This window comes from Ceratotherium simum, chromosome 17, assembly GCF_057802395.1.
Source record: "Ceratotherium simum simum isolate JZ-2026a chromosome 17, ASM5780239v1, whole genome shotgun sequence".
NCBI classification, from domain to species: Eukaryota; Metazoa; Chordata; class Mammalia; order Perissodactyla; family Rhinocerotidae; genus Ceratotherium; species Ceratotherium simum.
Genome location: NC_141916.1, coordinates 53,429,348 through 53,455,487, shown reverse-complemented (window position 1 = coordinate 53,455,487; position 26,140 = coordinate 53,429,348). Strand labels below are relative to the sequence as shown.

The following is a 26,140-nucleotide window of genomic DNA, read 5'->3' as shown; positions in this document are numbered from 1 at the left end:
TAAGGGAAGCAAGAGAGCAAGGATGACCAGGTTGGTTTTAATCATCTTTCATCTGAATCCCATTTTTATTCTTCCCCTCTATCCTGCCTGTAGCTGTGACTTATCTGCATCCAAACCAACTCTCAGGGCCTCTGACCATCAGCCTCACCTGCCTCTGTAACCTTCTGGCTCCTTATCCACCACTCCAGGCTCCTACTATTCTGATTGGAACAGAACACTGAGTTGCCTGAGATATGGGAAATGTCTCCATTGGGTGTGGTATTTGGCCACTCAGAGATCCACAAAGATCAAAGTATCTTCCTTGCAGACCAAACTTTCCCTCTACCTTTGGACTGCCATTCACCTTTGAAAGGTAGAGGTGGTCAGCATGACCTTTCCATTAAGGTGCACGGAGAGTGGGTCACTGGAGACACAGAAATAGGCAAAAACTGAGCCTCTCCGTGGGAAATGAAGAAAATGGAGAGAGGGGACAGGCTTCAAAGGAGGCATATCTATACTCTCTGCACAGGTCTGATATTTAGGTAGGAGAAAAGTATTTGAAGGCAATATTGAGGGTCCATTTTCGTGTTGTTTTATTCAAAATACAAACATCTTTTTAGAGTTTGCCATGTTCTAGGAAATTTGGTAGGTGCTGGAAATGTAAATCACAATAAAACAATGTTCTTATCTTTGTAGGGCTTGACTTCTAGTGGAGGAGAAAACAGGTAGACAGTTTTAAGCCTTCTGAAAAGTTTATGAGGCCTGCATAGCACAAAGAAAGGGAAACTGTCCTTTCAGAGGGCTATTAATTTATATGAATCAACCCCACCTATGGCAAAATGAAAATTATGGTCACATATATCCTCATCTGGGCTCTTGCTATATAGATCTCCTGCATCCTTGGGCACACACAGCGTTCTTCACACCACGCCTGGACCCTCAGTGCTGTGCAGAGAACCCCGTATGTGCCGTTTGTCAGCCCACATTGCCATTCCTCTCCAGCCCAGCTACTACAAGCCTCTTCTACCTTCTTCAAAAATTGTGTTCGTCCGCTTACTCCCATTCTTGTCAAATAAACCCCCAAATGCAATTCTCTTATATCATCTAAGCCATCAGGTATAAACTATATAATTTCTTACCATAAAACAAACAGAGTAATATTTTATTGCCTCCATCATTGATTTGTCGGTGCATGGCTAAGTGTCCCTCCAAAGTTTGAGTTTATACAGACGTTTTGAAAAAAAAAGTGGAGAGAGAATCTTTTCTAGTGACAATGGAAGGAGAACCTATGACAGAGCATTTCATCCACAGTTCTCTGGTCCTACTGGCCAAAGAGGTACGAATATTTACATTTAAATTTACAGAGGAGACTTGCAATTTTGCACAAATCCATAAATTCCTCTATGAGTTGTTTAATAATCTGTTAACCTAGTGCAAAATGGTATCTCACACTATACATACAGAAACAATTCAACAATGGAAAGTACATCCTCATTCTTGTCCCTCCCTCTGATAGGCTCACTCTACAAAGAGAGTATGTGTGGTGATTTGCAAATGTTTAACTCTTACAAAAAGTAAATTATAAAAAAAAATTATGAAGATTGATTTTAGTTGGGATAATAGAATAAACTATTTTGTCAGGTAAGACCACTGGAGAAGAGAAGAATAACAGATGTAAATTAAGCCCATCTTTCACAGATGCTTTGTGTACTTAGGGACGGTGGGTTGATGTCCCAGATCTCTCTAGCACATCCATTTCCTATTGCCCCGGTGATCAGACACCAGCTTCCTTGGAACTTTCTATTCTCTCAGCCCATGGACAATGCACTGACCATACCTGAGCAGATGATCCCTGCATCCTCCTGGTGATCGCAGTTGTGCTGCCCCCAGTCCCGGGAAGAGCACTTCCACAGGTGGGACTCCTTTCCTGTGCAGTTCACGTCATCTAGCCAGATGGGGTCTGATCCTTGCCCAAAGGGAGCCAAGAACAGGGCTTCGAGGGCCTCTCCACAGCCCAGCTGTCTGCATACCACGTGGGCATCGTGCAGGTCCCAGTAGTCATCACAGATGGTGCCCCAAGAGCCCTGGTGAAAGATCTCCACTCTCCCAGCACAGGGACCTCCCCCGTCCACCAGGCGGAGCTGTCTGCTGTCTGAGGAGAGAGTCACGCCATAGGGACATTAAACAGGGAATGAGAAGGGTTTTCTGGTCCTGTGGGACCCCTCACCTGAGCAGTTGGGGGCACTCTTTTCTGAGGCTGCAGAGCCTGCTGGGCCAGATCTGGAGTTGTGGCGCCAAGGCAGCACCTGGATCCGCTGTCTTATGGTAGTAACCAGAGAGTCATAGGGTTGAAAAATAGGAAAGAATAGGAAAAATTAAATTGAGGACAATCTAGTGAGTAGTCTGAGATAGAAAGTGTTACATAGGTCCTACCAGAGTTAAACTTCTGACTTGTAGAGTTCTGCATAGCATCTGAGAGGATATACAGGAAATGTTAGAATCTCTACCCTGAGCAGCTAAATGAGCTCAGAGTTACTGTAAATGGGCTAGCAGCTGGATGGGTTTCTTATGAACCACACACACTTCAGTGCCATTGACTTGAGATTTAGAAGGATTAGATTAAAGGGAATGGAGTGAGGAACAGGGCTAAGCTCATCAGAAGGCTTAAGTAGTAGCCGTGAATCCTATACCAATCAGAATTGTTCTTGTTACAGTCATTCAGAGCTGAAAAATGAATGGACCATGAGATTGGCCATGGTTTACCCCAGAATATTTCACTTATGATTCTAAGCCTCAGACTCCAGATCTGGATACTTAGTTTCAAAAAAAGTACTCCTCTTTGAGTAGATTGGGCAACCTCACATGAGAGATGATGTCAGATGATATAGATTGACATTGGCCAGATTCCATTGGGAATCATAGAATATTGCTCCTTCCCCCAAACAAATCTAATTGCTACTCAGACTTTATGTCAGGAATTGCAATTATTAAATTTGGAGTTATTTGTTCTCTAGGGGAAAAATATCATGTATTTCTAACCCCATCACAGAGCAGAAATAGGTTATATTCCTGCTGTGAAAGCACTTGAACAGACAATTTTGATGGACTCACTGTATTATTATTCTCTCCGTTTCACACATGAAAAAAGTGATGTAAAGAGAGGTTAACTAATGTCTATCAAGGTTGCACCTTAAGTAAATGATGAAGTATAAAATAAAACCTAGAACTTCTGCTTCCATGAAGACTGGAGGAGTTTACAGAAGGCCAATGATCCTACTGGGTACAACTGAAAAAGCTGGAAAATGTTAAAAAAAAAAGTCAACTTGTTAGACATTTGTGGATACAACATGGACTAAATACAGTAGTCTATCCTTATCCGGGGTTTTGCTTTGAGCAGTTTCAGTTACCTGGGGTCAACTGCGGTCTGAAAATATTAAGTGGGAGATACCAGAAATAAACAATTCATAAGTCTTAAATTGCACACCGTTCTGAGTACCATGAAAAAATGTCACACTGTCTAGCTCCATGCCACCCGTGACATGAATCACCCCTTTGTCCAGCATATCCACGCTGTATACACTACCCACCCGTTAGTCACTTAGTAGCCCTCTTTGTTATCAGATCGACTATTGCAGTATCTCAGTGCTTGTGTTCAAGTAACCTTTATTTTACTTAATAATGGCCCCAAAGTGCAAGAGTAGTGATGCTGGCAGTTTGGGGGAAGCCGTAAAGTGCTTCTTTTAGGTGAAAAGGTGAAAGTTCTTAACTTAATAAGGAAAGGAAAAAAATCGTATGCTGAGGTTGCTAAGGTCTACGGTAACTTTTATTACAGTACATTGTTATAATTGTTCTGTATTATTATTAGTTATTGGTGTTAATCTCTTATTATGCCTAATTTATAAGTTAAAATTTATTACAGGTTTGTATGTATAGGAAAATGCATACTATGTATAGGGTTCGGTACTGTCTGTGGTTTCAGGCATCCACTGGGGGTCTTGGAACGTATCCCCTGCAGATAAGGGGCATCACTATATGCTAAAATTCCAAAGAGTGGAGATCATTTCAGTGTTAACCAAGGGTCTACAGCTTCTTTTACTCTATGGGAATTTCCCAAATCAGTGCATGAGTTAATGGCTCAGGATAAGGGTTTAGGTGAGGCAGAGGACTACTGTTGGGACAGAGCAGCCAGCATAACTTTGGGGGTTACTTGGTGTCAGAGTGACAAAATTGGAGATGGAGGGCCACTCCCGCATAGCAGATTTTCTCCTCAAATATTTGCCCAGTATAAAAATCTGTGAAGGGCAGGAGGCCAAAGAACTATGTCAAAAATCTTGGAAAGCAGAGTGGATATTCCCTCATTCTCCTGGGTGCTGAGCTACCAAAACATCGCGGCATTATTCATTGCAGGCTCTCAATTGAAACCCCTGACAGCCCATGCCATAGGAACAGGGAAAATCAGAGGTAGACTGAGTGCTTCCAAAACTACAACCTAGACTTGTTCTGGCTCAGTTCTAGGTTGTATTTAGACATTTGGGTGATCAGCATCCCCTCCTCCACCTGCGAAGCAGAATAAAAGAAGAATCCTTTCTGGTGTTAGAAAATATATCTGGAGTATCTTATTTTTTCACATGCAATTTTCAGCATTCAATAAAAAATTACATGGCATGTAAAAAGATGGGATCACATGACAAATTAACAAAGTGAAGAAAAAGAAGATAGGAAGGCATAAACACACTTGGTAAAGATGTTGGAGTTAGCAGATAAGAATGTTAACCATGATCGATACATTTAGGAGAAAAGAGGAAAAGAGAGAACAACAGGTGAAAAGATAAAAAACAGTTAACAAAGAATTGTAAATATACAAAAAATATCAAAGTAAGAGTTTCCAACTCACAATAGAATGTCTAGAATTAAGAACTGAATGAATTGATTTAAAAGAATTTTAGATAGACTTCAAGACAGAATTAGTGACTTAGAGGAGTCCTAGGGAGGAGAGAAGAGAAGGAGGAGGAGTGAAGAGACAGAGAGAGAGAGAGAGAGAGACAGACAGAGAGCAGCAGAAGCAATATTTGAAGAGACAATAGTTGAGAATTTAAAAAAATGGATGAAAGGTATAACCTACATATTCAGGCAGCACAGAGAATCTCAAGAAAGACAGGAAAACCCACATACCTAATAAAGCTGCTGAAAATCAAAGGAAAAGAGGAAGATACGGAATAATAAGAAGTTTGTTTAATACAAAAGAAGGCAAAATAGGATACAAAAAGGACCATAAAGCAAGTGGGTCAATTAAAAGCAACTGGTAGATACGAACCTAATGATATCAGCAATTGCATTAAAAAAAGAAATGGATTAAATACTTCAAGTAAAAGCCAAGCTAGATAAAACAACATTCAAGTAAATGCTACTTGCAAGGTATTCACCTTATATACGAGGGCAAAGAAAGGTTGAAAGTAAAATGATGGAAAAAATGTATATACTATGTACACACTAACCATAAGAAAACTGGAGTAGCTATATCAATATCAAAAAAAGTAGACTTTAAGGCAAGATACACTAATTGAGTTAAAGAGGGAATTTTCATCATTATAATGGGATAAGCCCTTAATAAAGACATTATAGATATCAAAATCCAAGAAAGACGTTAAAACATAGCTTTGATGGGCCAGCCCCATAGCTTAGCAGTTAAGTGCGCGCGCTCTGCTGCTGGCGGCCTGGGTTTGGATCCCAGGCACGCACTGAGGCACCGCTTCTCCGGCATGCTGAGGCCGCGTCCCACATACAGCAACTAGAAGGATGTGCAACTATGACATACAACTATCTACTGGGGCTTTGGGGGAAAAATAGATAAATAAATAAAATTAAAAAAAAAACATAGCTTTGAAGTATAGAATAATATTTTACAGAATGAAAAGAAGAAATAAACAAATTCACAATCAAAATGGGGGAACTTTAACATAACTTTTTCATAGCAGGTAGACCAAGCAGACAAAAAAGAAGGAAGAATATAGTAGATGTAAAACACCACAATAAACACATTTAACTAAATAACGTATTTAGAGCACTACACCCAAGAGGGAAAGAATTCACATTATTGTAAATGCACGTGGAGCATTTATAAAAAATGACCAAATAATAGGGCAAAAACTTTCAGATAATTGAATTCATACAGAATGTTTCCTCTGACTACAGTGAAATTACATTAATAATTAATAAGAAAATATAGTTAGTGATCTCTAAATTTTGGGAAATTAAGCAACACTCTTCCAAAAAATACCTGGGTCTAGGAATAAATTTTAAAAATTAGAAAACGTTGTGAAATAATGGTTATAAAGATACTATGTAACTAAATTCCTCTAATGCAACTAAAGTAGTGCCTAAGGGAAATTTATACCTAGATTTAGAAAAGAGGAAAGAATGAAAATGAAAAAAATGTTAGCTTCCATTTAAGAAACTAGGAGATGAACAAATAAAGCCTAAAGGAAATAGAAGATTGGAATTAATAAAGACAAAACCAAAAATTAGTGAAAAAGAAAGCAAATATAAGATAGATAAAATAAAGAAAAAACCCTTCACACGTAGTTCATTGAAAATTGGTAAACATCGAGCAGTACTAATCTAGAAGAAAGAAAAAATGAATCTAACAAACAATACCAGGAATGAAAATAGAAACATCACTGTAAATCATATAGATTTTTTGGTAATAGTTTTATTGAGATACAATTTACTCATTTAATGTGGATAAATACTCAGAAGAGTTCCAGTTATCTCCACAACATTGCCAACATTTGCCTTTTTTTTTTTTTGATGATAGCCATCCTAACAGGTGTGAGGTGATGCCTCATTATGGTTTTGATTTATATTTCCCTGATAATTAGTGATGTTAAGCATCTTGTCATAGACCTGTAGGCCGTTTGATGTCTTCTTTGGTGAAAAGTCTATTCAAGTCTTTAGCCAATTTTTTAATTGGGTTATTAGTTTCTTTGTTCTTGAGTTGTAGAAGTTCCTTCTATAATTTGGAAATTAACCTTTTATCAGTTATATGGTTTGCAAATATTTTCTCCCATTTCATAGGTTGCCTTTTCACTCTGCTGATGTTTGCTTTGCTATATAGAAGTTTTTTAGTTTGGTATAGTCGCACTTGTCTATTTTTGCTTTTGTTGCCTGTTCTTTTGAAATCTTTGCCCTATCCATGAATAATTTATATATTTATTTACATATTTATTTGTTAGCATTTGACCAATATAGAAAAAAATAAAGAAGTATATGGAGGGCTTGATTTACATCAACAAGTGAGTGTGCGTGCACATACAAGAATATGGGGATCTCTGTTATACGGATATTATAGGCATAGATATTTAGCTTTGTATCTAAAACAATTTCAATTCTACAGTACATTGTATCCCCTTATATTTTAGTTCTTTCAGGAAGCCTTCCTGGACCACGTCTGAGTAGATTATTAGACTTTATATTGTATTCCTAAAGCGGCCTTAACTTTCCTTTCCAGTTTTATTGGGATATAATTGACATAAAACATTTTGTAAGTTTAAGGCATACAACAAGTTGATTTCATACACTTACATGTTTCAAAAGGATTATGACCTTAGTGTTAGTTGACACGTTCATCACCTCACACAATTATCATTTCTTTTTTGCAGTGAGAACATTTAAGATCTACTCTCTTAGCAACTTTTAACTGTATAAAATAGTTTTGTGAACTATAATCAGAATGCTATGCATTAGATCCCCAGAACTTATTTATCTTCTAACTGGACGTTTGTACCCTTTGACTAACATCTCCCCATTTCTGCCACTCCCTAGCCGCTGGTAACCATCATTCTGCTCTGTTTCTATGAGTTCAGCTTTTAAAAATTCCACATATAAGTGATATCATATAGTATTTGCCTTTCTCTGTCTGACATTTCACCTAATGTAATGTTCTCCAGATCCCTCATTAGCCTATGAGCTTTACTGTGAACTGTGTTCACTGCTGTAACATTGGTGCCTATTTGAGTGCAACGGAGGAATATTATATCTAGCAACATAGTGTAGCAGGTACTCTGGGGGAACCCTCCAGTATGTGGAGGAAATGCTCCAAAGAACAACCAAGGAACAAACCATGAGACCAGACTGGACTTCTGATATATAAGATTATAACCAAGCAGGAGAAATAGCTTAGCTCTGGGAAAATTCTGATGGGAGCCCTTTTAAGGGTATTATGCCTTGGACCTGTATTGAGGGACAATGTGGGAACTATAATGAGACTCTCCTTAAATCAGGACCATATAAGGGGTCAAATGTGATGTGAGGAGCTATGGTGGTCACCTGGGCTACTGGCAGTAGCAGACTCAAGTCTCTTCTTAAGGAACTCATCCTTAATTTAGACCTTCATGAGTACAAAATATTTAGCACAGGAGGAGGCAAGCCACCATCTCAAAGAGGCTTTCTCCAAACAATATATATAGAATTGCAAACTTGTCTACCCCATCGTCTTTTACCCCATCACCCCGCTTCCCCTCCTTCTTTATTTCTTTCCACATAACATATCATCTTATATTAAATTTACTTATATATTTGTATTGTTGTCTATCAATCCTCCTCCAGAATCTGCTCCATGAAGGTAGAGGTTTTTCTTTAAATTTTGGTCGCTTCTATATCACAAGGACCTACAAACTTTCCTGACACATAACACTCAATAAATACTTGATGAATAGCAAATGAATGAGTCAGTAGAAACAAACAAGAGTTTTAGATTTCCAGCAAATTCAGATGATGGATTTATCATATAAAGAATATATAGTCATATATAGAATATTTTAAAAATAAAGAATAAAATTTAGATGTGCAACTACAAGAGACTATTGGAAATGAACAGACACATTTGAAAAACAAATAGTGCTTTGAATTATGAAGAGTATAATTGTTAAAATAAAACACTCATTGGATGAATTATATGTCAGACCAGATACAGACGAAAAAGAGTAAATGAACTGGAAGACAAATACAAAATATTGCCATGAATATGGAACAAAGAGTCAAAGAATAAAAAAAACTGAAAAGAAAGTTAAGAAATAGGAGTCTGCCCGGTGGCATAGTGGTTAGGTTCGCATGCTCCGCTTCAGCGGCGGCCCGGGGTTCGCCGGTTCAGATCCTGGGCAGGGACTCATGCACCGCTCATCAAGCCATGCTGAGGCAGTGTCGCACATAGAGCAACTAGAAGGATGTACAACTATGAGGTACAACTGTCCACTGGGGCTTTGGGGAGAAAAAAAGGAAAAAAGGAGGAAAATTGGAAACAGATGTTAGCTCAGGGCCAAACTCCCTCAAAAAAAAAAAAAGAAAGTTATGAAATATGGAAAATAAAATGAAAAGATATATGCGTAATGGGGTTCCAGAAGAGAGGGAGTTCAGAGTAAAGAGAGAGAGCAGTTGGAATAGGCTATATTTGAAAATACAATGGGTGAGAATTTCCAAGTGATGCAAAGAACTCAAAATATATCAAGAATCACAATAAATAAATCTATTATAATGATCAGTTAAAAAACAAAAGATATCATATTAAATATTTTTAAAAATGTAGTCATTCTTTGTAAGGGAAACATCTAAAATATCAGAACACAGAAAATTTGCAAATAATGGGGTAAAGATACATGGGGCAAAAATAAACAAATAAAAACCAGGATATTTATATTAATAGAAGACAAAAGAGACTTTAAGATTCAAAGAATTATTAACAACCAGGAAATAAATCAATAATGAAAAATATTTTAATTGACTAAGAAGATATAATAATTTAAAAGCTATCTGTACTCAATAAAAAGCCTCAAAATATATAATTCAATGATGATAGAACTAAGGAGATCACGTCTATCTCCGTAAATGATAGGTCAAACAGACAATAACAAAAATTATAAGATTTGAACTAATCTATTAGCATTCTATTAGGTCCTATACACACAATAAAGAGTATACACATTTTTATCAAGTATAAACGGAACATTTACAAAAATTGAGTAGTACCCATCCACAGCACAAGTTTAAGCAAATGCAAATGAATCAGTATAATAGTGATCACATTTTCTGATTGCAATGAAATTGTTAAAAATAAATCCAAAATATAAAAAAAATTTCCCTGTATGTTTGGAAACTAGAAGAAGAAAATCCATGTGCAAATTGTTTGAGAGTCAAAGAAGAAATCATAAAGTAAAAATGCTTCAAAATGAAAATGAAATTTCTACTTTTTTTTTTTGGTGAGGAAGATTAGCCCTGAGCTAACATCTGTTGCCAATCCTCCTCTTTTTCCTGAGGAAGATTGGCCCTGAGCTAACAGCTGTGCCCATCTCCCTCTACGGTATATGTGGGATGCCTGCCACAGCATGGCTTGATAAACAGTGTGTAGGACCACACCCGGGATCTGAACCTGTGAACCCCAGGCTGCCGAAGTGGAGCATGAGAACTTAACCACTATGCCACCCGGCCGGCCCCTGTAATTTCTACTTTTTTAAACACTGAAATGTAGCTAAAACAGTACATAGAGAGAAATTTATGGCTAAAATGCTTATACTATAAGAGATAAAAAAGCTGCAATTTAATTCAGTAAAGTTTTCTTTAAATTGAGGAAAAAAAGGAATACTTTCAAAGCAAGTAGAGGGAAGAATAATAAAGAGAAGGAAACATATGTTAAAGAAAAAATGATAAAATAGAGCATATCACAAGATCCAAAGGTGGTTTTTTGAAAAGATTAATAAAATAAAAAAATCCATGAAAAATATGTCAGATCCTGGATATATTTTGCAGAAAAAGATGACGGACTTTCCTGATAGACTGGATATGAGATGTGAGAGAAAAAGAAGAAGGAGGGATGACTCCAAGGTTTTGGCCTCAGCTGTGGATGAAACACACATTTATTTTGGGGGTTGAGAGTACCAGGAGTTCAGTTTTAGATGTGTTAATTTGAGGTGTGTATTAGATATCCAAGTGGAGAAGTCAAGCACATGAAGGATATACAAGTTTGGTTTTGTGGGGAGAGATCTGCTAGAGATATAAATTTGTGAGTTGATGGCACATAAATGATATTTATAAACATGAGATTAAATGTGATCACCAAACATGTGTTGGAGATATTAAAAAGGAGAGGCTCTGGGAGTGAGTCCCTGAGCCACCCCACAATTAAGAGTTCTGGGAGAAGAGATTGGCTTAGCAAACAACACTAGGAAGGAGTGACCAGTGAAGTAGAATAAAAGCCAAGAGAGTATGGTGTCTTAGAAGTCAGATAAAGAAATGTACTAATAGGAGGGAGTAATCAACTATGCTAAATACTATTGATATATCAAGCAAAACCAACCAACCAACCAACCAAACAACAACAACTGAGAATTGATCGTTGAACTAGCAATGTGGGGATCATTGAACGGCTTTCTAGGGGGTAGTTTCACCACAGTGAGGGGCAGAAAAACCCGATCTAATTCAGAGGGAAATTGCAGAGAGTGATTGTAAACAGCTCTTGCCAGGGGTTTGCTGTACACGGAGGTAAAGATAAGGAGCAGTAGCTGTTGAGAAAGTTGGACCAAGAGTTTATTTATTCATTTGTTTCGAGATGGGAGAGATAACGACATGTTTGTATGTTAGTAAATATTCAGTATAAAGTGAAAAATGGATGGGATGTGAGAGACGGAGGAGAATTGCTCGATAGATGCCCATGAGTGGACATGGTAAAATGGGATCTAATACACAAGTGGAGGAATTGGCCTCAGGCAGGAGGCGACTAACCTATTGAGGAGGATTACTGATAGGTGAATAGATATGGTGGTGCGTTTCTGGGAAGTCGCTTTCTAATTGCTTTAATTGTACTTGGAATGCAGGCTGGCATCTTCTAACCACGTTGTTAAGTGATTGAATGTATCTCTCCTTCTAGTATAGTAAAAGAGTAAAGCCCATATTACACCTCTGTATTTTTATTATGTGATAGAACTATCACATATCTGAAGTGTGTCACATATATAAAATGTAATTCCTATCTGGTGCAAAAGATATAACACCATCACACACAGTAAAATAAATTCTGACACAATAAGATTTTAAATGCTCTTTAGTGAAACTATAAAATTATTAAATAAATAAATTAAGTAAGTTAAAATTATTAAATAAAACCATTAAAAGTAATTTGGGGATGAAGAATAGCATTGGAAGCATCGCATTAAAGGCAGAATCCATAAAGGTAAAGGATTGCAGATTTGATCACGTAACCCCCCCCCCACATATCTACAACCCTAAAAACATTAATGTGCAAAAAAATTGGGGAAAATATTTACAAAATAGACAGTAATAGTAAGACAAACAGTAAATGATGTTAGTTTATAGAGTTCCTATAAATAAATAAGAAAATGAAAAACAGTCTAGAGAAAAAAATAAAAATGGTTATGACAGATATCTTAGGACTGCAGTATAAGAAAGAAGATAATATTTCTATTTATAGGGTCAATATGGATAAAAAACATGATATAATACACTTACGGCAAGGTTATGAAAAAAAATAATACTCTCAGTTAATGTTATTCAGAATTAAAGCTACTGACAACTATTCTGATGGGCAATTAGGCAATATATATCAGAGGACTGCAGAATGGTTATCTTGAGAAAATAACGGCTTTAAAATTAAGTCAATGTATTAGGTCAATGTATATGTTCATTAAAAACTTTATCATAGCATTGTAATGGAAAACATAAATATACAACAAATGGGATTAGATAAGTAAGTTATGATGCAATAATACAGTGAAACACTTGCAACCATACAAGTGACAAAGAAGATATTTTAACAGGTTGGAAAGAAATTTAAAACATCTTGTTAATTTTGAAAGGGGATATAAAATGGTATACAAGAACTTTATGATCCAATTGTGAGTGTGTGTGTGTGTGTGTCTGCGTCTGTGTGTGTGTAGGGACTGAGACATGCCCTCAATTAAAGCAGAGATTTTGTGTACAGAAAAACTCTAAAGGGAGTTGTCAGATCTTGACTTGTACTGTAGAATCTCTGTAATATGCGCCAGGCTCAGGAACCATTTAATGTCTTTTGGCGCCATGATACCAAGGTTGAAATTTCACAAGTAGATGGGGCAAATTCATGTCAACTGAGTGCTTTAATATTGAACATGTGCTTTAATAATATGATCCTACAAAAAGTTCTCTTTGAGGAAAAATTATGCTTGTTTGAGTGAGGTGAGATTTCTTCTTGGCCTAATGAGAAATTTATTCATTGTCCTCATAGCTTGAATGAAGAGGCTAAAATGGAACCAGAGTCCCAATTTTATACAGCCACACTGCAGCATAATGGTGTTACGGTCAACAATCGACTGCATATATGCTGTGGTCCCATAAGATTAGTACCATATAGTCTAGGTGTGTAGTAGGCTGTATCATCTAGGTTTGTGTAAGTATACTCTACGATGTCTACACAATGAAATCGCCTAACGACACATTTCTTAGAACGCATCCCCATCTTTAAGCGATGCATGACTGTATTTTGTTTTGAGAGTTCACTTCTACCCCTAAGAGCCTGCAAAGCCTGAAAAAGGGCAACCATAATTAGCATATGGCCAAAACCCAAGGAATGGAAGTTCCAAGAAATACAACAAGGGAGTGAGAAGCAGAACTTCTTGCTTCTGTTGGGAGGAGTAGAATTTCCCAAAGAAGAGAGACAGAGACTTCTGACTGAAGGGACTTGAAATAAGGAGGAAACATGGGTTAGGGAAGGGATAGACAGATGAGGAGCATTGATAAAGCTTCCAGGACCAAGGCCCATATCTAAAAGACTCTCTAGGCATGTGACTAGATCATTCCCATTTCAGGAGCTCAAACACTGGTATCTTGGACTCTTCTGAGTCAGGGGCCCAGTGGAGACCAGATTTCATCTAGGATCTGAGAGAACTACAAGGGAGAAAATTTACCATAAGGACATTCATAGACATAGGTTCTTCCTGAATAGCAGATCCTTTAGGATGTCATAGAACAAGCTCAAGTATCCCAGTGGGGCAGGGAAAAATTGACCAAGAGAGGCATATCCTGAAGTTTCTAAGGCTAGATCCCCTCTTCTGCTTTCAATGCTCTAATATCAATCCATCCATGAGCACCAACATTTGGCATCAGTTTTTTCTGTGCTGCATAGTGGCGTTGGAGGACCATCAATCAATCCAAGAGGTAGGAAGAGAAAACACCACGGGCAGGAAGACAAGTTTCTGCCAAGAACCCAATGCTGGGGAAATACTACAGGAAAGCAGAAAAATGTCTGAGCTGTGGGTTTGTGGGGGAAGAAAAAGAAAGTCAGGCTTAGACTGCAGGTGCAGGGTTATCTGGGGGTGTAATTATAGTTTATGTTGGGAAGGCTGTCTTTATAGGCAGGAAGGTTTCCATATCTGCCTTCATCATATACACATGCACAAATATCATTGCTACCACCACCAACCCAACTGTCTGGCTTAGAGAGTGTGAAATCTAAAAAACTGACATCCACTCGGCAGACATATGCCTGTCCACATATTATCTTTTACATACTCTTCGAACTCGTCTTCACCCATTTACTCTGTCTCTCGCTCTGTCGCTCTCTCTCTCTCTTACACACACACAGACATATATATGCACACACACACACAAGTCCATAGGCTAAAAGAGCAGAAATACTAAAATACTGGTGGAGACATAATATAGAGTACAGGAAGGACAGATAAAGACCCAGCCTGAGAAGTCCCTCAGCCACAATCCATTATGGGAAAACTGGGAAGTGATCACATATTTTCTGAGCTTTTAGGTATTGTGAGGGAGGGCTGAAACACACACTCAGGTCAATCTGAAACCAAACTTTCTATCTCTGTAAACTCTCACTGCTGAACTTGAAAAACAGAGCCCCATAGGAGAAAAATCAACTTTCAGTGTTGCTAAAGATCACATTTGTTCAAAACCAAAGGGTCAATAGAGAGGCATTGTCTTTACAATCCCAAGGATCATTCACCCCGAGTCATAGAGCTGATCCAATATCTCTGCTGTTCTTAAGAAGTGAGATGATGCTTACCTTGAGCACTCGCTAGGAGACTGAAGAGGAAAAAAACAACTCCTTGGAGAAGGCAGTGTCCATTCATGGTCGTTCTGATCCTCCTGACTTCAGGTAACAGCCTCAGCTTTCCCAAACCATACAAGGAATCCTCCTGGTCCATAATGGGGGCTCCTACAGCAGGGAAGGGATTATATAGTCCCATCCCCTGAGATCGCCATCTTCCAGGAGCCAATAGAAACTCTCTTTAACATCTTCCCTGCCATCAGAGACTATATAAAAGGAAACTTTCTGAAGTTCAAACACCAATTAGATGCCGAATTTTGAATATCTCCTTATATGAGATATAAGGTTTTCTGACGTCAGATGTCATTCTGTCCCCAAAGCTGATACAGAAAAGCTATATTAAAAAAATATATGTGGCTTTCTTTTCTCCACCCCAGGGGTCCAGCTCAATGGTGGTTCAGCTTAGCTGGTGGGATCAATTCTGCTACCCCATGGGCCCAAGAAAAGATGATTTTTGTTTAATTAAGCCTAGGTCTCCAATGTCAAATGACCAACGTGTTGTGGCTACAAAGAAACAAGAAGTATATAACGGTAAGAACAAAAAGTCAGATGAGTAGAAAATTAGAATTAGAAAGATGAAAGATTCTCAGGTAAATGAAAAAAAAGGTAAGATGGACATCAAGGGGACATGATTATTGGCTTCATAGAGTGAGCTTTTCTCTCCTTTCATTTCTTCTTGGTAAGTGAAAGCCTCATAAAGATCCAAGCCTCCTAACAGCAACAAGTATAAAGTCTGTCTTCCCTTTCCTTTCCTCACATCACAGAGAACTTTTTGCCCCCAAGACTACTATGACCAGTACAGACACTTCACCTAGAAATAAATTATAGTCCCTTGGGACATGGTGGGACTACAGATCGCAAATTAATTATTTACAAGATTAATCTCCATTTTACAATGTGGCAGTCTGCACTTGAGAATCCAGTCTTCAGTGGTTAGAAAGTGTGTACCCATCTGCTCCTGGGTCCTCTTTTTCAACATTTCTGTCCCTAAGCCTCCCTTTCTTCCATTCCTTTTCATATAAACCAGTTAGTCTACTTGCACATTCTTTTCAGGCCTCTTTGAGTAAATAAATCAGATGGCTGGCATTACAGTGCTTGCAAATGAAATCAGTTTTACACTAATTGCTTATCTCACCTTTGCTATCAACAAAACAAGCATTCACTGTTTTATCACTTTTTTAAAAAATGTATTTTTATTGACATGTAATATAGTATATGAATTTAAGGTGTACAATGTGTTGATTTGATACTTTTATATATTGCAATATGATTACCACTGTAGAATTAGCTAACACCTCTATCATGTCACATAATTGCTTCTTTTCTGTTGTAAAAACAATTAAGATCTAGTCCCTTAGCAACTTTAAAGTTTACAATACGGTATTGTCATCTATAATCACTATTTTGTGCATTAGATCTCCAGGATTTATTTATCTACTGGTTGCAAGTTTGTGCCTTTAAACAACATCTCCCCAATTCCTCCAATAGCCCCGGGTAACTACCACTCTATCTCTGTTTTTATGAGTTCAGTTTTTTGATTCCACATATAAGTGATATTGAACAGTATTTGTCTTTCTTTCTGACTTATCTCACTTAGCATAATGCCAACTTAGCATTATGTGATCACGCTTGTTGATTTTTGCTTTTGTTGCTTGTGATTTTGGTGTCATACACAAAAAATCATTCACGGTCAAGACCAATGTCAAAGAGCTTCTTCCCTACGTTTTCTTCTAGGAGTTTTATGGTATTAGGTCTATGTTACAGTTTTTAATCCATTTTGAGTTAAGTTTTGTGAATGATGTAAGACAGGGATCCAAATTTACTTTCCTGCATAACGTTACCCAACATTCTCAACATCATTTGTGGAAGAGACTATCTTTTCCCCATTGAGTGTTCTTAGCTCCATTGACAAATATTAGTTGACCGTATGTGCAGGGGTTTATTTCTGGGATCTATTCTGTTCTATTGGTCTATGTGTCTATTTTCATGCCAGTACCACAGCGTTTTGATTATTATAGCATTGTAGTGTGGTGAATCATAATGGGCCACCCCAAAATGTGTCTTTCCGGTCATGTTTAACAAAATGTTTAACAAACATTTGCATTTCCATCTCCATTTAAATTGCTTTCCCCTCCTTTGAAGACCCAAACCACTACCCCCAACATCCTCCTTTGTCTTTAGCTGAAGATGGTATCTAAGGTGACAGTTTTGGCCATTCTGGCGAGTTGCTCAGTTTTCCTGGATTTCTCCCATGTGCACATGATATTAAACTTTGTTTTATTTTCTCCTATTATTTTATCTCATGTCAATTTAATTCTTAGACCAGCCAGAAGGACCTAGAGGGTAGAAGAATTGTCTTTCTCCCCTACAGTAGTATAGTTTGAAATCAGGAAGTTTGACGCATCCGGCTTTGTTCTTTCTCATAACTGCTTTGTCTATTCAGTGTCTTTTGTGGTTCTATATGAACTTTAGGATTGTTTTTTCTATTTCTGTGAAAAACACCATTGGGATTTTGATACGGATTGCATTGAATCTGTAGATTGCTTTGGGTAGTATGGACATTTTAACAGTATTAAATCCAATGATTTCTTTGATATAACTCTAAAAACACAGGCAACAAAAGCAAAAATAGGCAAGTGGGACTATATCAAACTAAAAAGCTTCTGCACAGTAAAGGAAACAATCAACAGAGTGAAAAGGTAACCTACAGAATGGGAGAAAATATTTGCAAACTCTGTATCTGATAAGGCATTAATATCCAAAATATATAAGGAACTCATACAACCCAATAGCAAGACACTAAATAACCCAATTAAAAAGTGGGTAAAATGCTTGAATAGACATTTCTCCAAAGAAGACATACAAATGGCCAACAGGTATATAAAAATATGCTCAGCATCACTAATCATCAGAGAAATACAAATCAAAAGCACGAGATACCACCTCACACTTGTTAGGATGGCTATTATAAAAAATGTTGGTGAGGATGTGGAGAAATTGGAACGCTTATACACTTCTGGCAAGAATGTAAAATGGTGTAACTACTATTTGGAAAACAGTATGACAGTTCCTCAAAACATTAAAAATAGAATTATCATATCACCCTGCAATCTCACTTCTGAGTGTATATTCAAAAGAATTGAAATTAGGATCTCGAAGAGATTATCTGCACTCTCTTGTTCATTGCAGCATTATTAACAATAATCAAGTTATGGAAACAATCTAAATTCAATCAAAGAGTGAATGGACAAAGAAAATGTGGTATACTCAGCCATAAGAAACGATGAAATCCAGCCATTTGTGACAACATGGATGGACATTGAGGGTATTATGCAAAGTGAAATAAGTCAGAGGGAGAAGGTCAAATACCGTATGATTTCCTTCGTTAAGTAGTAGATAATAACAACAATAAACAAACACATAGAGACAGAGATTGGATTGGTGGTTACCAGAGGGGAAGGGGGGAGGGAGGAGGACGAAAGGGATAATTCGGCACATGTGTGTCATGATGGGTTGTAATTGGTATTTGGGTGGTGAACATGATGTAATCTATGCAGAAATAGAAGTATAATGATGTACACCTGAAATTTATACAATGTTATAAACCAATGTTACTGCAATAAACAAATTTAAAAAAAAAGAAAACGTGGTATAAACATGCAATAGAATATTATTGAGCCTTAAAAAAAAGATGGAAATCCTGCCATAGGCAACAACGTGGATGAACCTGGAAAGCATTATGCTAAGTGAAATAAGCCAGTTATAGAAGGACAAATATTGCATGATTCCACTTAAATGAAGTATCTAAAATTGTCAAACTCATAGAAGCAGAGAGCAGAATTGGTGGTTGCCAAGGGTTTGAGGGAGGGAGAGATGGATAGTTGCTGTTCAACAGGTATAAAGTTTTAGTTATAGGTGGTAAACAAATTTTAGACATCTGTTATACAACATTGTGCCTGCAGTTAACAATACTAGATTGTGCACTTAATTTGTTAGCAGGGTAGATCTCATGTTAAATGTTTTTACTACAATTAAAAAAAAGTCAGCTGAACTGAAGTGTGCTTGACAACACAGTTAAAACAGAGAATCAGGTGAAGAATAATTATTTAAATTTGAAATTATCTCTTTACTATGTGTTAACTTGGAAGCTGGTCACAAACAACCATTATTGCATGCTGACTTACACTAGTTATTGAAGGGAAAAGTTCCCCAGAGAATGTTTGAATTACGGAATAAACTCTTAGTATTTCTGCAATAGAAGAAACCAATTTGATCCTGTTTTTGTGTGTGTGTGAGGAAGATTAGCCCTGAGCTAACATCTCATGCCAATCCTCCTCTTTTTGCGGAGGAAGATTGGTCCTGGGCTAACATCCGTGGCCATCTTCCTCTATTTTATATGGGACTCCGCCACAGCATGGCTTGACAGGCAGTGCATCGGTGCGCGCCTGGGATCCGAACCTGCGAACCCCGGGCCACTGAAGCAGAGCGCATGCACTTAACCGCTGCGCCACTGGGCTGCCCTGACCCTGACTTTTTAAAGATGTGAACTGGATAGCCAGGCTTGGTTAGTTGTCTAATATCTTTGGTATTTTTAATTATCTTAAAATTCCCATCTAAGGGAGTAAAGAATGAACTCATGTTACTTCTCCATTGCAGATAAGATAGATAGGCAAAAACAAAAGCTGGACGTTTGAAAGGAAAATGTTTCTAAAGATTGTGGTCATGATGTGCTCCACAATTAAACAACATTTATTAGCCAAGTCACTGATAATCTTGATATTGCTCATTTGTGAAAAGTTGTCAGTTTACAAATTTGATAGAATGTTTTGAATTTTATTTTCTGTCAAAAGAAAATTCATGAATTGGAATTCATGAACCCGGAATCTATTTCTTTTGTCAAATGGTGATTTAGATTTGACTAGTATTTTATTTAATTTATTTATTTTTTGGTGAGTAAGATTGGTCCTGAGCTAACATCTGTTGCCAATCTTCCTCTTTTTGCTTAAGGAAGATTGTCCCTGAGCTAACATCTGTGCCAATCTTCCTCTACTTTGTATATGGGGTGCTATCACAGCATGGCCTGATGAGCAGTGTCTATGTCCACACCTGGGATCTGAACCCACGAACCCTGGGCTGCCAAAGTGGAGCACACAAACTTAACCACTATGCCACCAGGCTGGCCCCTGGACTAGTATTTTAGAGGACAAAATCTTGGAACTTACTACTGATGGAAGCATAAAGGTTAATTTTGAAGACACAGTGCCACTTAATTTCAGATAAAAGTTTAAAAAAATGAATACGTATTATAAATTTGCTGAAGTTGCTTTAACATTTCTTCTCAAAATGTTGTCAACGTGCATCTAACAGACTGATGTCCCTACTATGAGTACTATTAAAACTAAACATAGAAACTTCCCTGGGAATAGCATTATCACCAATCCAATTTAGATAAGTTACCAAGCAAGAACCAAATACATTTGACACGTTAGTAATTTTAAATATATAGTAATGGTCTTTCAAACTTTGAATATAGTCACTTACTATGTGGAATTGCTATTCTCAGATAACTTTTTGTGAAGTTATCACAAATAACCAGTCAAATGACAAAATTTATGAAAATAATAATGATTTTCTTTATCAATAATATGCAGACTCTTTATGAAATGTGGCTGTCGATTTGGTAATTCTTTTTCTCACCTCTGTTATGTTTGTTCCAATTATATATTAAAAAGTAATTTTATGTTTGTTGAATCTAGTAAAAATCTGAGTTTGTTAATAAAAACCAGAATTTTATTTCAATTGCAGTAGTGGTGATTTTATATTTTAAGAGATTATTCTATTTGATTATTATGTTCTCTATGTTCAATATAGGAAGCAGGTACACTCAGAGGATATATTCGTGATATTGTAAATATCTGCTGTTTAAGGACAATGTAAAATAAATGTTAAACTTTTCGGTATTCTACCCATTTATCTGGTTCTGATCCAGTCCATGTGGCTGAGAGGACATCTGTCAGTCAAGCTGAGAAGGAGATGGGATGGGGATGTGGTGAATGCTGTTCCTTAGCTTATGATCATCCCCATAATGATCATTGCTTCTTCTGCAATGTGTTCCTCTGACAGTGCACTTGTCTTCTTCGATCCTGCTAGCAATGCTGCCCTGAATTCACATGGTCTTTTAGAGGGGTCATATTTTAAGTATTTATTAATTGCTATGTTATGATTTAATAGATAATTCAATACCTAATTAAAAATTGTAAAATGTCTCTTTGTAATTTCTGAATAAACTCTACTCTAAATACTATAAAATTGCTCACCAAGTCAGTTGTCATAGCATCAATTTTTCATCAGATCATTTAAAATATTCCAAATAATTTTTTGATTTTTAGAAATTATTGGTATGAGTTTTCATTTTATGAAGCTATCACTAGCTATATAGTGCCGTAAGACATGAGATCTGATTTGATATAGGGAACAGCACCAAATTCTTCCAAATTCTACTGTATATTAATAGTCCTTGGATAACTTGATGTTTCAATAATTTGAGAATTTCTTAACCTTAGTGATACTTTTCACGGTTTCAATTCTTAGTTTCCTTAGTTTCTTAATCTTCTGTTCAATAACAATTACATTTTAAAAATTTTTTTCTTAAAATATTGCCTAAGAATTTTATTTATTCAGTATATTCATTTTCAGCAAGGATGTGGTGACCATTTTTTTTTTTTGTTTTAGCTGAGGAAGATTTACCCTGAGCTAACATCTGTTGCCAATCTTCTTCTTTTTTTGCTTGAGGAAGATTATCCCTGAGCTAACATCTGTGCCAATCTTCCTCTAGTTTGTATGTGCGTTGCTACCACAGCATGGCTGATGAGTGGTGTAGGTCCGTGCCTGGGATATAAACCCACTAACCTGGACTGCCAAAGGGGAGCGCACTGAACTTAACCACTGTGCCATAGGGCCGGTGGTGACCATTTTTTTGAATGTTATATTTAATTTGACTGAATTTAATATTTTGGCAGGATATCATGATGGTTAAAAGTGTGAGATCAGGGGCTGGCCTGGTGGCGTAGTGGTTAAGTTCACGCACTCTGCTTTGGCGGCCCAGGGTTCGCAGGTTCGAATCCCAGGCATGGACAGACACACTGCTCATCAAGCCATGCTGTGGTGGCATCCCATATATGAAAAATAGAGAAAGATGGGCAAAGATATTAGCTCAGAGCCAATCTTACTCAGCAAAAAAAAAAAAGTGTGAGATCGGTTGCTGGGCTGCCTGGGTTTGAATCCTGGTTCTGTCACATAAGTAATCTCTATGCCTCAGCATCCTTATCTATATGATTGAGATTATGATAGCAATTACAGTATACAAATGAGTGAAAACACTTAGAATGGTGCCTGACATAGAATTAAGAAATATAAAAGTGCTAGTTCACATTTTTATTATTAAAATTAATGTTGTTAATGTCTATGATAGATGAAAGTTCATAAGATTTTAAGGAAATTGTACCATTAATGGAGATGCAATTCAATAGGCCTCCCTGGAACTCCCTGCCCCCTCCAAACCACCCTTAGAGTCTGTCTAACCCTTTGACCTCCCTCCTTTCAGGGGAGAGGGAAGGGCTACCATGTTGGTGAGTCTCACAGTGTCTAGTCAGTCCCTGTGGTCCGTGTTATGCCCTAACTCACCTGTTCTTCACATGATACAAGGCTTTCTCCAAAAAGCCTTTCTTGGAGAGGCTATAATTCCCATAAATAATCACTCAAGGGCAACATCTGAGATTTGCTTGCCTGGGATGGGTAGACAGATTCTTAGGGAACCAGATGCTCACTAGGCAATTATCCCTGAAGTTTCTAGCATTTTCAAGAGGCACATAATCTTTCCCAGGATTTGGGCCTGTTCACCTTGGGGAGGATAGATGGAGTCATGTGCTATGTGTAGAAGTAGGGGCAGCTGGCCTGATGGGCTGAAAGTCAGGAAGGACCCAGGACAGCTCATGGTGGTGCTCATTCAGGAGTTCCAGGGCTTGGAAGGTACACAGGGGAGGCCATTTCCTGCTCTCTGAGATTCACTGGGGAACATGGGGTGACATCAGGTGTTGGACACTTGGGGAATGACATGCAATGGAAACAGCTATCAGAGCAGACATGAGCTAATAAGTATGGAACAAGGTTCTAGCAGACCTCTGCTGTGTTAGAGATTAACCCTTTATTTCTTGTGCTGTGAAGTCTGGGGGTTCAAGAGAATGGGCCAGAGTGGCCAGGGCCTTAGGGTGAGGGGAGTGAAATTTACCAATTTTGACAACTGTTATAGCTGTTCTGGTGCATTCTAGTCAAATATCAGCTCTCCTGCTATGCATGTCAATGATTTCAGCCACAAAGATCCTTGCTTGATGTCTATCCTCCACAGACGTCCACCAGTTACTTCCCTCATATAGGAAATCACAGGCAGGCAAGTCACTGGTATTGCTCTTTTCCTGAAAACCAATATGTCTTTCCTGTTCCCCATCTGAAGGAAAGTCTTGTTTTCTCTGTGCCATGTCAGCCATGACCCCATTTCATCCTAAAGGATCAATTTCAGCTCCTATCAGCACCTGTAGAATCTCCCCAAAAGGCCTGGTTGCAGTGTTTTCTTGGAGCTTGACAAAGCTTGATCTGGTCCTCAGATAAAAATTCTTTAATAGGTATAGCACTATTCTTCTTTCTTCTTAGTTCTGTTTTGGTAAGTTATGTTTTAAGTTTTCCATTTTATCTAAGCTATTAAATTTATTAGTATAGAATTGTTCATAATATATTTTAATTGTCATTATAAGGTCTGTTGCATCTGAATGATAGCCTCACTTACATTCTTCATATTGAGAATTTGTTTTCTTTTTAAAATTATTTTTCCTTTGATTTGTCAATTTTATTAATCTTTTTGGAAACTCAAGTTTTACATTTATTTATTTTCTATATTATTTGTTTTCTAGGTATTTGCCCTTATTTTTTTAAACATATCCTTCCTTCTACTTGTTTTGGTTTCAGTTTGCTCTTTTTCCCCCAACTTCTTAAGGTTGATCATTGGTATTTTAATGTTTTCTTATTTTTCTAATATAGGCATTTAAAACTAGGCAATTCCCTCCAAGCAATGCTTTAACCACATCTCACAATTTTCAATTATATTTTCTTTTCATTATCATTTATTTCAAAATATTTCCTAAAATTTCTTGTGATGTCTACCTTTGGGTAATTTTAAAATGTATTTTTAAATTTTCTGCTATTTCTAAGATTTCTAGATATTTAATTTTTACTGATTCCTAATTTAGTTATTTTGTGACCAGAGAACATACTCTGTAGGATTTCAGTTTTGGAAATTTATTGAAACATTTTTACGGCTCAGCATATGTTAACTTGGTGAATATATAATATGCACTTGGAAAGAGTGCCTATTCTGCTTTTATTGTATGTAGTTTTCTATAAATGGCAATTAGGTCAAGGTGGTTAATAGTGTTGTGGATATTCTATAGACGTCTATTGTGGTCAGAAAGTACACTGTATGATTTCAGTTCTTTTAAATTTGTTGAGGTTTGTTCTTTGACACAGTATATGGTCTATCTTGGTGAATGTTCCACGTGCACTCGAAGAGAACGTATATTCTGCTGTTCAGTGGCGTGTTCTGTAAACATCAATTAAATCCTCTTGGTTGGTGATGTTTTTCAGTTCTACTATATCCTTGCTGATTTTGTATCTGGTGGTTCTATTGATTGCTTAAAGAGGGTTGTTAAAATCCCCAACTCTAATTATTGTGGATTTATCTCTCTCTCTTTTTACTGTATCAGTTTTTGTTTCATGTATTTTTGTCTGATGTATACACATTTATGATCCATAGTGTCTTTTTGGTGGCTTAACCCTTTTGTCATTATGTAATGTCCCTGGTAAATTGTTTTTTGCTTCTGCTTTCTTTTGATTACTATTCCTATGGCATATATTTCTCCAATATTTCACTTTCAACCCACCTATGACATATTTGAAGTGACTTTATTGTAGCCAGTGCATATAGTTAGGTTATTCTTAAAAATCTGCTCCATCAATGTCTATGTTTTAATCAATATATTTAGGCCTTTTATAGTCAATGTAATTATTGATATGTTAAGGCTTACATCTGACCTTTTATTATTTATTTTCTGTTAATTCCTTCTTTTTTTATTTCTCTTTTTCTCTTTTCACTGCCTTCCTGTGGGTTACCTGAACATTTTTAAGAAATCTATCTAATTTATCTATAGTGTTTCTGAATGTGTCTCTTTGCATACGTATTTTAGTGGTTGCCTTAGGTATTGCATTATATACAAAACTTGTCATAGTGTACTGGTGTTGACATTTTACCACCTTGAGTGAAATGTAGAAACCTTACCTCTTTAGGTCTCTTCACCCTCCCTCCTTTGTCATACAGTTGTCTTTTTCCTCTATACATACATTGAGAATCACACCAGATAATGTTATAGTTTTGCTTCAGCTATCAAACATAATTTAAAAAGCTCAAGATGAGGAGGGCAGTATATTGTATTTACCAATGTATTGACCCATTCCATTTCTCTTTCTTCATTGCTGATGCCCCAAATGTCTCTTAGTTATCATTTCCTTTTGTTTGAATAACTTCATTTATCCATTTTTTAGGGCGTGCCTAAAAATTCCCTTATTTTTCATCATCTGAGAATGACTTTACTTCATCTTCATCTCAGAATGGTATTTTTCTTGGATCTAGAATTCTGAGTTGACAGTTCTTTTAGCCCTTAGAAAATGTGCCACTTCCTTCTGGTTTCCGTGGTTTCCAATGAGCAATCAATTGTCATTGGAATTATTGTTCCCCTATAGGCAATGTACCAATTTCCCCTAATTTATTTAAAGAATTTTTCCTTGTCATCATTTGCAGAAGTTTGATTATAATATGTCTTTGTGTAGGTTTATTTGGATTGATCCCATTTGAAGTTCACTCAGCTTATTGAATCTGTAGGCTTATGCCTGTTGCCAAATTTAGGAAAATTTCAGCCATTATTTCTTGGACTATTTTTTTAGTCCCAT

General features: G+C 37.0%; 1 protein-coding gene across 1 annotated transcript in view; it reads right to left on the bottom strand.

Moving 5' to 3' along the window:
• LOC101408850 (antigen WC1.1-like) overlaps positions 1-15,166 on the bottom strand; it is a 54,093-nt gene extending 38,927 nt beyond the window's left edge. The window contains exons 1-2 of the mRNA XM_087442806.1: positions 15,044-15,166; positions 1,817-2,131 (exon numbers count right to left, since the gene is read on the bottom strand). Of these exons, the coding sequence (XP_087298932.1) occupies positions 1,817-2,131; positions 15,044-15,110 (382 nt within the window). The 5' untranslated portion in view covers positions 15,111-15,166. The remainder of the gene's footprint in view (positions 1-1,816; positions 2,132-15,043) is intronic.
• Between the last annotated feature and the right edge of the window lie 10,974 nt (positions 15,167-26,140).